Raw genomic sequence first — 13,081 nt, 5'->3', positions numbered from 1 at the left:
ATTTTTTAAAAATATAAGATGTGCACTGATTACATCTAATCACTAGCTCTAAAGTTTACCAGAAGTCAAGAAAATGACAAGGGGCTGGATATAATGGGAGTAGTTTGAGGAAAGGGCAGGAAAGGCATCGTTGTGACAACTGGATGTTGCATGGTCGAAGCGTTTAAACACTGGTGTATTTTTTCTCTCCAGTAGTGGTCTCTGACATTACTCGTCATTCTGCCTTTTCTAGTGTCAGAAAAACCTTGGCTAACCTAAAAAATAGCCCAGCTTTCTTTAGAAACCAGTAATATATTCCAGTCAGTGGAGACGAGAGCATTATAAAGGGACTGATCCTGAGGAGTTTCAGCTCAAAAAGTTCATATAGGAATCACATTCCTTGAGCATTTCTCAGGATCAGGAGAGGAGATAAAATGCATTGCACATAGTGTTGTGCATCGGTAATAAAGCAAAATGCGGATTTTTGCATTGGACCTCTTTTTGATGGCTAAAATAACCAGAGCAACTTCAATGGGCCTTAACAACCCGAGATCTGTCCAGAACAGAATTTCCTTGCTGCAGGAACTAAATAAGTCTGCCTCAGACCGTCTCCTGATAAGCTGGTGTATGGGCTGGGCCTGGGTTAAAGAAGGACTGTTGGGAGGGAGTAGACAGCACAGACAAGGATTCTGGACAGTCCTGTTGCCTATATTTGCTTTAAGTCAAGATGCCCTATTGTGTAGAAGGTGAAGGTCTGAGTTGTCCCAGGCAACAAAGTCTAGCTCAGTCAGTTATGTGAAAGTGTTTTTAAAGGTCAGCAAAAGTTAGGCAGAAAATCTGAATTAGCCCAAAGAAAAACGCCTACTGAAACCACCCAAGGACTGTGTTAAGGTCATGTCTTGTAAACAAGTTGACTGGAAATTAATTGACCAAAATTGATGTGCTGGAAATTAGGCCTAATTGGTGGACAGAATAACATGAGGCTGGGCTATTCTATCCATCACTCTTTTGGGATCCATAATTGGATGCTGACAGCCAGAGGACGCAAGGACTGGAACCAGTGACCTTTTCCCAGGCAGGGGTCTGCAATTCACCATGGCCATTAGTCCTTCACCCCAATCGTAGGAGGTATCGAGACCAGGCTAAGCCAGAGCGGTCCTCAAATGAGAGGTACAACATGACCTCCCCAGGAATGCCAGGTCCTGATAACCACCTGCAACATGAGACTTGCATCTCTGTTGTCATCCCCTCCCACATGTCCTCTTTTCCTTTTTGTTCTCCTAGCAAGCTAGGACCACATCTCTTGCCATGCTTCCTGTAAACCTGTGACTCCAGAGATAGCTAAAACCATGCCTTAAATAGCCTGATGCTTGCAGAAGCTTGCTGGTCTTGAAGTTGCTAGTAGGGCCAAGTGCTGTCTGTGGCGCTCTATTTTCTCTAACAGGATGAGATTGCTTGTACCAGTCAGCACCCAGAATATGATTTTCTGTCTTCGCTGTCCTTTTCTCTCTATTTTTGCGAGTATTTGTCCTGTTTTACCTTTAAGGAAGCAGGATCAGCCTCCAACAAGAGCAACAGCTCCAGCCAGTTGCAACCAGCTATTTCTTTTTCCTGGGAAAGGACAAGTAACACCCTCTAAAAGGTTGTCAAATGCAGGAGAAGGTGGTGTTCCTTAAAGAAGCTCTCTATAGCTTAAAGGAGTTGAGGCGTAAGCATTGTTGTTAGAGTGAAAGCCTTGCTGAACACCATGCTGTTCAAATGATCCACTGTTTGGGTTTTTTTTCCCTTTAATAAAAGGTTTAAAAGATTTTTATGGTGATGATTTTTGCCTTGAGACTGAATAGATAGAGATCTATGCACTCAAAACCCTGAATCCTTTTTATCTATTAGCATGGCCATGTCTGCATACACCTCTTACTCTGATTTATTGCATCAATATTAATGCAGTCCCCCCTGCCCCCATTCTCAGAGGTCATATTTAGCCTTGGGTTGCCTCAGCCCTGAAGCAGCTTAAAATTGGGAGGGCATAAAGATGATATTTAAAGCCTCCTTATGCCTCCCTGCCCATGTGCTCCTCCTCACCTCCCGTGACTTGTTTTAACACATGCAGTACAGAATCTCACTCGGTTGCTAATGGAGCTGCTCGCGAGGTAATTGGTACGCAGTTATCAGGAATTCCTGAGTCTAACCCATCATCACCAACACGCCACATAAAGGACCTGCACTGATGCTTTCCATTGCAGCACACCCGTGTGTGAGCAGGTGCACACCTGTTACCTTGTTTCATTACACACTCAAACTTTTTGCTTGTCCACACAGTGACCGCACACAACCCCAAGCCACAGCAGCAGATTACTAACCCCCCGTCTTCTTCAGAGGAGCCGGCAGTGATTTATCGGCTCATGTCAGTAAGCAGGTGGCAGTTGGACTCAAGGCTGAGGCCGCTTAGCTTATGATAAATAACACATTTACCAGCCTTTCCATCTTCAAATGCTGTCCACATGCAGCCTGGAAAGCAGTGCAAAACTGTAATAACAAACCTCATCCCAGCCTTGAGTGGAGATGGGAAGCAGGGTGTATAATGAATGTTTTCCTGCTAGAAGTAGGCTGGAATTGAAGTCTGCTGCCAGTACTGGTACCTTGATTCACACCCCTGGAATTATCTAGAGCACTTGCTTTATCCCAGCCATCTGCGATGGGCTGAGTGAGGAGAGATAAGCTTGGTAATCAGAAAATTGAGGAAAACATTTCTTGCTGCGATAATCTTATCAGCTAGCTAATATACATTAACATTTTTACAGCATGGTGGTGCGGTGAGCTTTTGCTTTTTTCTTCTTCTCTCTTTTCTTGAAAGGGTTTTGGCAGGAAATGGGTGCAAAAACATGCATCACAGTTCCAAAGGAGATGGCGTCTAGAACATCTTGCCCTAAAAATATGGGAAAATCTACCCATTCCCTTCTGCTGCTTCTGCCTGTACCTAGCTCCATGTTCTCGATGCATTTCACCCAGGTGGGCAGAAGTATATACATTGAAACTTGATTCCTGGCTAAGTGATATTACTAGGTGCAGCTCTGCAGTTGTCCGTTTGTTCTTGCCTTCTTTCTCATGTTCCTTTCTCCGGTTGTAACCTGGTACCAGCTTCCTGCATTTGAGCCCTGTCTGCCAGTGCAGAATTGTGATGCTCTACAGGCCTAGTCAGTACAGCTGAAGTAACTTGTGTTAATGAGCTATCTACCTGATGCCGAGTCCTCTGTGTTCATATGCTTTCATCTGTAATGAAGGTTCTGGTGTTTATTGTTTTCCTTATAAGTGAACATTGCAACATCTGGCTATAGATTTATGAGCAGGGTTAGCAGTCAGGAGGCACATGACAGATGAAAGAAGAACCAGAGAAGTTCACACTGTGAAATAGTAATACAGCTGTTGCATGTGCTCTGTACAGTCTTTCTCGGCTTACAAGTTTGGAGGCTTTTTGGGGAGTGAGTGCTGCCATTTCCCCTTCCCCTGCTCATGGTGTCTTAGCAGCTGGGTGGAGAATACAGATTCCAGTGGTCAAAGGAGACTGAAGAGATTTCTCCGTTCCTTTCCTTATGTCCCCAACCAGAAAATGACAGGGCCTGGATAATAAGTATTATAGTTTATAGTTTCTAGGGTCGGAAGGGACCTGAGCAGACCATCGAGTCTGACCCCCTGCCATGGCAGGAAAGAGTACTGGGGTCAAACGACCCCAGCAAGGTGTTCATCTAGCCTCCTCTTAAAGACCTCAGGGTAGGAGCCAGCACCACTTCACTTGGAAGCTGGTTCCAGACCCTCGCCGCCCTGACCGTGAAGTGGCGTCTCCTGGTGTCTAGTCTGAATCTGCCCTCTGCCAGCTTGTGACCGTTATTCCTGGTCACTCCTAGCAGTGCTCGGGCGAACAGGGATCCCCCAATGCCTGCTGGGCCCCTCTGACTAGTTTATAACAGGCCACTAGATCCCCCCTCAGCCTTCTCTTGTGGAGGCTGAACAGGTTCAGGTCCCGTAGCCTCTCCTCGTAGGGCCTGCCCTGCTGCCCCTGATCATGCAAGTGGCCTCCTCTGGACCCTCTCCATGCTGTCCACATCCCTCCTGCAGCACGGCACCCAGAACTGGATGCACTACTCCAGCTGCAGCCTGACCAGTGCCGCATAGAGGGGGAGGATCACCTCCTTGGACCTGCTCGAGATGCGTCTGTGGATGCAGGACAAGGTGCGGTTGGCCTTCCTGACCGCGTCCCCACACTGCCGGCCCATGTTCATCTTGGCATCAGTGATGACTCCAAGATCCTTTTCTCCCTCTGCACCGACGAGAAGGGAGTTCCCCAGCCTGTAGGTATGCTGCTGGTTCTTCCTCCCCAGGTGCAGCACCTTGCACTTGTCAGTGTTGAATCCCATCCTTTTCTCATCTGCCCACCCTGTCACCTGTCTAGGTCCGATTGCAGCCTGTTCCTCCCTTCTAGCGTGCCCACATCCTCCCACAACTTAGTGTCATCAGCAAATTTGAACAGGGTGCTTTTTACCCCTTGTCCAAGTCACTGGTGAAGATGTTGAACAGCGCGGGCCCGAGGACCGAGCCCTGGGGGACCCCACTGCCCACATCCCTCCAGGTCGAAAATGACCCATCCACCACCGCTCTGTCTGCGGCCCTCCAGCCAGTTGGTGACCCATCTGACTGTGTGGGTGTCGACACCACGGTCCCCAGTTTGTTAATGAGAACGGGGTGAGAGACAGTGTCGAAGGCCTTCCGAAAGTCCAGAAAGACTACGTCCACTGCTACCCCTGCGTCTAAGGATTTGGTGACCTGGTTGTAGAAGGCCACCGGGTTGGTCTGACAGGACCTGCCGCTAATGAACCCGTGTTGGTTGCCCCTAAGCATAATCTCCTCTGCCGGCCCCTCGTGGACATGTGTCAGAATAATTTTCTCAAAAAGCTTGCCTAGGATCGAGGTAAGACTGACTGGCCTATAGTTCCCCAGGTCCTCCTTCCTCCCTTTTTTGAAGATGGGGACCACACTGGCCCTCTTCCAGCCCCTGGCACCTCACCAGAGCACCACAAGTGCTCGTACAGCCGTGCCAGGGGTCCCGCAACGGCCTCAGCTAATTCCCTCAGCACTCGGGGGTGGACATCGTTCGGAACAGCTGATTTTAAACACATCCAGTCCCTCCAGAAGTTCCCCGAGGAGATCCTCCCTGGCCCCTGGCCTGGGTGCGCCTCCCCTGGGGCCTGAGGGGGGGCGGGGGGGTGTGACCTGGTCGCTGCTCAGGAAAATGGAGGCAATTCACATGTGAGATCGTGGATCTTCTTGGGTGTGAAGCCTGAGGTAAAATGCTTTCTTAATTCTTAATCTACTGGCCCCGTCTCACCCGAACAATTTAAGTTACAAGAGGCCTGTGTATGTGAAATTATTGGAAGGCGTCTCCTATCCAGTGGATATGCCATACAGGAACTTCCGAGTTGGTCTGGACAAGGCACCCACATCATCTTAGCTGGGGTTCATTTCCTTGGGGAGGAATTGGTGTTAGAGGTTTAAATTCCAGCTCTGAACCTCAGGAGCTAAGCAAGTTTTAGGTTCATATAAGGGGTCCTCTGCCTTAGATGATTTGTGGAGAGTGATAAGGAACATGCCTAGAAGAGGAGTAGCGAATGTTGAATAAAATAATCCCTTCGCTGCCTTGGACCAAATGCCAGGGAAGCTAAATGGAGGCCTAGGGAGAGAGAAGAGTGTTAGCTGTGGAGCTGGCACTTGACGCATGAAATTGCACTTGCCATGGTACATTGAAACGATTCCGGTTTCCAATTCTTTCGCCTTCAGGTAGAAGAGCCACAAGACTAAAGATGCTCGCACAGCCATAGGGTTGGATCTAGGAGCATTGGTTCCATTGTAGTGATATAATGATGGGCCATTGAGTCCAGCATCCTGTCTCACAGAGTTACTGTGATCTATGATGTGTCAGAGGAAGGTGAACAAAACCACAATGCACCTGGGCACCGCAGCGGCACAAATATTGCATGTTTTAAAGTCCCCAAAGTTTAAGGAATCGGATATTTAGATATGGGATAGCACTTAAAGCTCTCCTCCCTCCTTTCAGTATTTACAACAGTCCATAATATCTCTGAGTTTGTTGTGTGAAGTAATGTCCTCTCCTGTTCTGCAGCTGGAGGCCGAGCTGAAGTTCCTGAAGTCTCAAACTTGCACAGCAGATCAAAGCCTCTTCGTCACCCAGGAGGAAGTGAACACGCTCAGGTGAGCTGCGTGCAGGGAGTTGTTTCCATTTGCTAAACATTTGGGGAGCGGGGAAGGGACCACCCATGGGTTCGAGACCCTACTCTACTGAGAGCTATACACAACCGTGAAACCAGTCCCTGTGCTGAGGAGCTTGCCATTTAAATGACAACACATTAGCATTTATCATTACATACTTTTCCTTGTAGTGTGTTTCCAGAAAATAATCTTTCTTTACCAACCGACTCCAATCTATGAGCATTTCACCTTGCCGCCGCCTCCTCTTCCCCCCTCCCTCAACAAAAAAAAGCCCTTACAAACCTAAGTCCCTGAAGCCACAAAAAATTTTGAGTCCTCTGATTTTCCCTCTGTCTTGCCTCTTTCTAGCCCTTTTCCCCCTTGGGTCCCTCCACGCTGTTTTTGGAATCTGCCCAAGTCTCTTGCACTCTGTTAATTCATACTGCAGTGGCTCCTTCATCACGTATTCCTCCTATTTACTTGCTTCCCTGTGGACCAGCATTGCTGTTTATGTGTTTGGTTTTTACCGGATCTGGACTTTAGATGCAAGACCTGTTGGCGTCCTTGTAGAGGGGCTCAGAATCAGCCTTTTGTGATACTGATGTGCTTCCAGCACTGGAGAAAGAAGAATAGTTCCCTGAGTGTGCTGTTGCAGATGGCAGAGGGATACATGTTGTGATTCAATGAGAGAGAAGTTACAAAACAACATTTCAGCAGAGGATACATAAGCATTTACAAAAGCTACAGTCAAGCTAGACAACCTTTCAGCCTATTTATTAAAGCATTTACAGCTCCTGTTCCAAAGCAGGTGACATAATAAATACGGAGCACGGAAAAGTTCATCTGTGTCCACAGTGTTTTAATAAGGTTCCTTTTATTCAAACTGAGCAAGATCAGTTAGATCTTGACAACCTGCCTGTTCGATACTGAGCTGATGCAGAGCTTTGGCTGGATGATTTTTCCTCCTCTTAATTCTTTTATATTTTCAGTTCCATCACTGTAGAAGTATTGCTGCCTCTCAGGCCTGAGAGCAGGAGGTTGCAGCAGGCACAAATTACTGACCTATGTCTTATGAATTTGCTGAACCTTTTTTTTTTTTTCCTGCAGCTTGTTTTATAGCTTTGCAAGTGTTGCTCAGTATTTGATTGGAAGGTATTTGAAAACCACAAATGTTCAGCTAAGCTAGGTTTATGGCTTTAGGTTACATTGGAATAATGTTGGGGACGACTCCTTGAGAGGCAGTTTTTGCCAGTCTTTACAGCAGAGTTTTGAAGGCCCAGCATCTCCCTCATCCTGTTTTGAAGAAGATGGACCTGGAAGCCATGCAGTTTTCTTTCCTTCTCCCTATGTTCTTATTTGTGTTTAGTGTTGAAGATCTGATTTCATTTCCAACATCTCTCAGGCAAGCTAGACCATTCTGAGGCAAGATGTCTGTAGTGCTGCAGGGGTATACAGCATCTCATTGGCAGCAATCAATTCAAGCCTTCCTTCTGGTTGTTAATATGCTTCTCTATCAGTAAAACCAGCGTCATGTTTGCTGTCTTCTGAGAGCTGAAGGCTTTCATAACATTTCTACAGTAACTCCCCAGTCTCGCTCTCTCTCCTGGTTAGTATGGGCTGCAGCACCCTTTCCATTTAGGAGAAGTTCCAGTCTCTTTATTTTCACCTCCAAGACTCATTATTCAGTGTTTATCTTCATTGAGCAGCATTTGCCATCTATTAGCTGAGCAGCTTCAAGGACGGCAGGAGAAGAAAAACAGCTGGATTTCTACATATTCCAGGACGTCATTATATTGGTGGCAGATTCCTGACCATGGGAATGGATCTCCTCTGTCCCATTGTCCATCTTTTCCTGGCCTGGGGCAGAGGTCTCAAATCCATAATAGTGATTGTGTTATAGAGCTGTCCAGTGTGTGCTGTACAGAGGTAGCCCCTGAACTTTTCTCCACTTAGACTACAAATACGTCCAACCTGTTTTCAAATGGCACCTGTGGCTGTTAATCCTACAGCTCTGCTTCTTCCTGTTCACAAACTCCAGCTTACAGTGTCCTAGGAGTGGTCACTTTTCTGAACCATTTCTAGTGAGAAGCAATGTACTGAAAGCAAAATGGAAGCTGTGGAACTGGGCACGAGCTGCGGCGGTCCCTAGCAGCACATGTTCCCTGCCTGCTCAAGCCTTAAATCTTCTCCCTGCAGCAAAGATGAAGTTGGTCAAATGTGATAAGTGAAGAAAGGAAGGATTATGTGGGGAAGGAATGGGTAGGGGTGAGACATTGGTTGGTTTGCCCTTCCTCCCTCCCTTCTCCCTGGTAGGGCATTAGAGGAACTCTCCTGGGTGTCTGTACTGCCAGTTCACTTGCATGCTCCTTGTAGGTGGTGTCTCTCCACTTGGGGAAGGTGCTCTTGCTTACTGCCAGAGGAGTCACAGGAGCAAGGAACATGCACGCTACACATATTCCTTCCTTTAAAATGTTGTCACAAATTCACTGTGGCAGAAAAAAATATGGAAGAATACAAGCTCTCCAAAGTGGAAATCCCACCTCTGGTGAGGCGAAGGTTTTTATGGACCGTAACACATCATTAACCTACACCCCGATAGCTTGCTTTTCTGCGCTGAGCCCAACCCCTCCAGTTAGCGGTTTTTTTGGTACCTGAGAAATGGAAGGAAAGTAGCAGAAGATGGTGAGAGAAACCTGAAAAGCAGGAAAAGACTGCGCCTCCAGGCGTTTCCATATAAACCTCCCGGTTAAAAGCTAACTTCTGAAAACAAATGCAGGATAGACACAAAGGACAAAGAAATCCACATTAATCCTCTGAATCTGTATTCATGGTCTGTAAGTGAGTGCAGGCTTCTTTTTTTTTAATCTTTTGTCTCATTTTTCTTTAGTATGGAAAGTAAATTTTCAAGTGAGAAGCTTGTGAAAGACTTTATCAGTTTTTCTCCTTCAAGAACAATGTGCTCTTCTGTCAGACCTTTTATAACTTTAAATGTGAAATTTTTCCCAGCGTCATTTCTGAGAAGGCAATTAAAGCCAATATTAATACTGCCATTTCTCCTATCTCTCCCTCCCCCATATGCTCCTGTAAATTATATTTCCCGTGGTGTGCTGGTCTCCTAATAGAGGTAATGGTCAAACAGTTTGGTTTCCTGACCATGGAGTATGACAAAGTGGACAGAGTTTAGACAACAGTATGTTTTACTGAGCTGTTAATAAATGTGCAAAGGATGCCATTTTATAACCACAAATAAATAAAAATAATGTATTAAGAAAACTTCACTAAAGACTTAAGTGGCAACAGCTGAAGGACCTTTTCAGCTGGAACAAATCTGAACTTTTTCTTTCTGCTGTCAAACAGCAACTCCAGTAAATCCTAAATGTTTTCTATGGATTTAGCAACTGGGTAGAGTTACAGTAATTCAAAAGAAATTCATGTCCTTGCCAATGCCTATTAGTCACAGTTGCTGGAAATCTCTCTGCTCCACTCCTAACACTGTCTCCTTGCCATCTGGATCCTTTAATAGTGGCTTCCCAACACATACATTTTCTGCTCCATACGATAGTTTCCTCTTCTGTGATAGCTTCTCCACATGGCAGGGCCCTCTTCACAGATGGGGCATGCTGTGAGAGATGCCCTAAGCAATGGTACCCACAGTATTTGCAAGTGTTTTAGAAGTATAAATCAGGGCAATAAGGGAGAAGAATAGGGCCACCTTTTAATTCTCCTGGAATGAACTGGTAAAGGGAGGAGTTATCTAGCTGTCCTTCTTAACATTTTCCATAGATGCTCTGGTGATGATGTTACTGAGTATTTATTGGGCAAATCACATTTGCTTAGAAGGGCAAATGTTTTTCTTGGGCATGTAGGGTTTTTTCCATTATTTTGGTCCCTTCTACATTGGGCCTTACACCTGTGCTCTCTCTGGGTGAGCAGCATCTCGATGCTCCCATCTAGACAGCACTGGAGACACTTGTGAGGACAGCCTATTGGCAACAGATACACAGGTCAGAGTAGGTGCAAGTCCTCTGATCTTGGGCTAACCAAATGTCTCCCCAGGGCCTGGGAAGGCAGCTTGAAACAGCGCTGTGATTGTACTGCCTCCTTTTCTGGGTTATTTAATTCTGCTGTATGTGCTGCAGGAAAATCCTTTTTGAGATTTGAAGCAATCTTGTCAAGAGTTTAAATGTTTTTGTGTTTTCAAACCTCTCTTCAAAGAGCAAATTGGTAGATTTTCAGAAGTGAATCCCAATGATTTTTCCTGCAACAGTAAAGCTCAGTGTTTTGTAGCATCAGTATTTTACAGAGCAACTGATATTTCTTCTTTCTCGCATGGAAAACTGCTTTTAAAACAGACGCCAGTCTTCATTCTAAGCTAGACATTGAATTGACAGGTGACTGTACTTTGCCCTGGCCCCTCTCTCATTTACTTTCTCTTGTTCATCATATGATTCTGCCTTGAATTGTTCTCTCTACCTTAAAGCACCTATAGGGACTATCCACCAAGGAGGCACAATTGCTATGTAAAATATTGAGACTTCAGACTTGGGTGTAAAATGGGTACCACTATATCTTATTGTTTGCATCTGGTCAGGTGGGACACAAGGTTGCCTGCAGACCACCATTGTCCATATGCATATTGGGAAATCTGAATATATCACCGTCTTGGCCCAGAAACTGAGCTTACAGGAAAAATTCTGGTGCCGGCCAAGTACCATCTCATCATTTGCTTGTTGTAACTTAACTACTAACCACAATTGCTTTGGTGTGCTTGTGCATAGATAAGCTCTCCCCTGCCTCTCTCTCTGCCACTGGGAAGTGCTCTCATGGACTGTTTGGGGAAGACCTAGAGAGTTTGTTAATGGGTCTTAACATCCCCACAGCAGAGATCCAGGGCACTTTACTGTGTGAAAAACAGGCCAGGCGAAGAGTGTTCTGTAAATAGCTAAAGCATTAGTGAGTCTCTAGAAATCCCTCTGGCACTAAGAGCGCAGTGATGGCCCCAGTTAGCACTGGGGGGAGAAGGAGTTCCCCAGGTGGGAAGGAGCAGTACCAACTGAGGGTGGGAATGAGGTTGCACCTTGGTTCCCAGTTGCGTTGGAGCAGGTACTGTTGGGTGCTGCAATACCCAAGAGCACAGCTCTCTCTGCAGAAGGAGGCAGAGTGAAAATTAAATGACCGAAAAATTCAAGTAGCTGAACTTTCATAAGAGAACAGCTAGGAAATCTCACTCAAGGACCAGGGCTGGGAGCAACGCTCGGACTGTGCTGCAGAACGTCACTGGCTGCAACATAGATATTCTGAACACACATTCTCTACCCTGACAAAACAGCACAATTATATCAAGCACCAGCCCTCTCCAGGCAAGAAATTAAGGGTAGGAACAAGTTATTAAATCTTAAAAATACAGAATGAGAACTACATAAACATAATGGCTTAAACGTAATCCAGTTACAGCTTGATCCATTCTGAAAGCCTGCTCTTTCCTGAGGTTCCTCTGTTGGATAGTAGAAGGTGGCAGAAGGGCTTAGCTGAAAAACACAATGCAGAGGGCAGAAACGCCACCTGCTTGGAGAGGATGGGTGGTAAAGGTAGATTTCAGAGAGGACTTGAGCCAAAATACACTACATTGAGCATGGGGGATGTCTGAGAATCCTATGCTTCTGATCCTGACCTTTTAATAGCTTCCGTTTTCTGTTTCCTTAGCTTATATTTCCTTGGAAAAAAGGTCTCTGTTCCCCTGGCATGTTTTGAAAACCATTCAGAACTCTCAGTTAAAAGCACAAAATGCATTTTGAGTTCCCAGTTTTCCCACCCTCCTCTTTCTTGTGCTTCCTTAATAGCCCACCTCTGCCTCTTAATAGCTGCACTCTTTATATGTGTCTTTCTGAACTGATCAAATGCTCTCCTTATCTGCTTGGACAATTTCAGTAGCCAGTCGTCCACAGTTTGTAACTATTCCTACGGCTGAAAACGACTCTCAAGCCTGCTATACTTTCTGAGAATGACCAGCAGGGGGCACCCGGACAAATACTTTAAACACCAACTAAAACAACTCAAAACCTATGGTGGTGCAACACATTGATTTCAAGTAAAGGTGGTTAGAAGCTGCCGGATTCTCTGGAGAAGTTTTGCAGGCATTTTTCCTTTACAGATGTGGCAGAAGGCCTGACTTTAGGGTGACGTGCACGTGAAGATTTGCCATATCGCAACCTTTTGTGGAAGAATTAAGCACTTAAGCTGTTAATGGTTTCTATGTAATGGGCATGGAAATATCATTCACTCTTTTTCCAGCAGTGAAATATACCTGATAGGTACATTGATAATCAAAATCTAATTTTCACTGATGTGAATAAATATTATTAAATAGAATAATTAACTATTTTCTGTCTCTCTAAAAAAAGCAAAAATACCTAGAAAGCTGGATCCAGAACCTCACATGGGTCCATGTTTGTTGTGTGGTAAGTGCAAGAAATGCAAAGCACAAGGTTGCTGTCTAGTGTCATAATATCTTTCTAAAAATACAAATGGAAAAGTTATACAAAAGCAAAGAGCAGTAGGAGTTTATACATGTATGTGACCTGGCCAAGGTCATGCTGTTGCCATAGGAGCTGTAAGTGTTGAATTTCCTAATTATTTATGTCTTAACGTTGCATTGTTAATGGTGCAATAGTATGGCTTTGTGCACTCAATGAGTGTGGTGTTCACAACAGGAAGACTATTTTGTAAATGGTGTATGACTTGGTTCATTGATCCATCCTCATTGTGCTCTTTGTAGTGGCAGGACTATACTAGGGACAGCACACTGGGCGTTGCAATGTCTTATTATTTTTTCCCCCTCCCTCTT

General features: G+C 45.4%; 1 protein-coding gene across 3 annotated transcripts in view; it reads left to right on the top strand.

Annotated features, from left to right (window-relative positions):
• The window catches only part of MAD1L1 (mitotic arrest deficient 1 like 1), a 496,400-nt gene that overhangs the window by 279,846 nt on the left and 203,473 nt on the right, over positions 1-13,081 (top strand). For all 3 annotated transcript variants that reach the window (XM_090024470.1, XM_090024471.1, XM_090024469.1), the window contains one exon: positions 6,152-6,240. In XM_090024470.1, the coding sequence (XP_089880596.1) occupies positions 6,152-6,240 (89 nt within the window). The remainder of the gene's footprint in view (positions 1-6,151; positions 6,241-13,081) is intronic.

Source organism: Crocodylus siamensis, chromosome 12, assembly GCF_052110815.1.
Source record: "Crocodylus siamensis isolate JL-2025a chromosome 12, ASM5211081v1, whole genome shotgun sequence".
Taxonomy (NCBI): Eukaryota; Metazoa; Chordata; order Crocodylia; family Crocodylidae; genus Crocodylus; species Crocodylus siamensis.
Note: the sequence above shows the minus strand (reverse complement) of the source record. Positions and strands in the feature narration are given on the sequence as shown.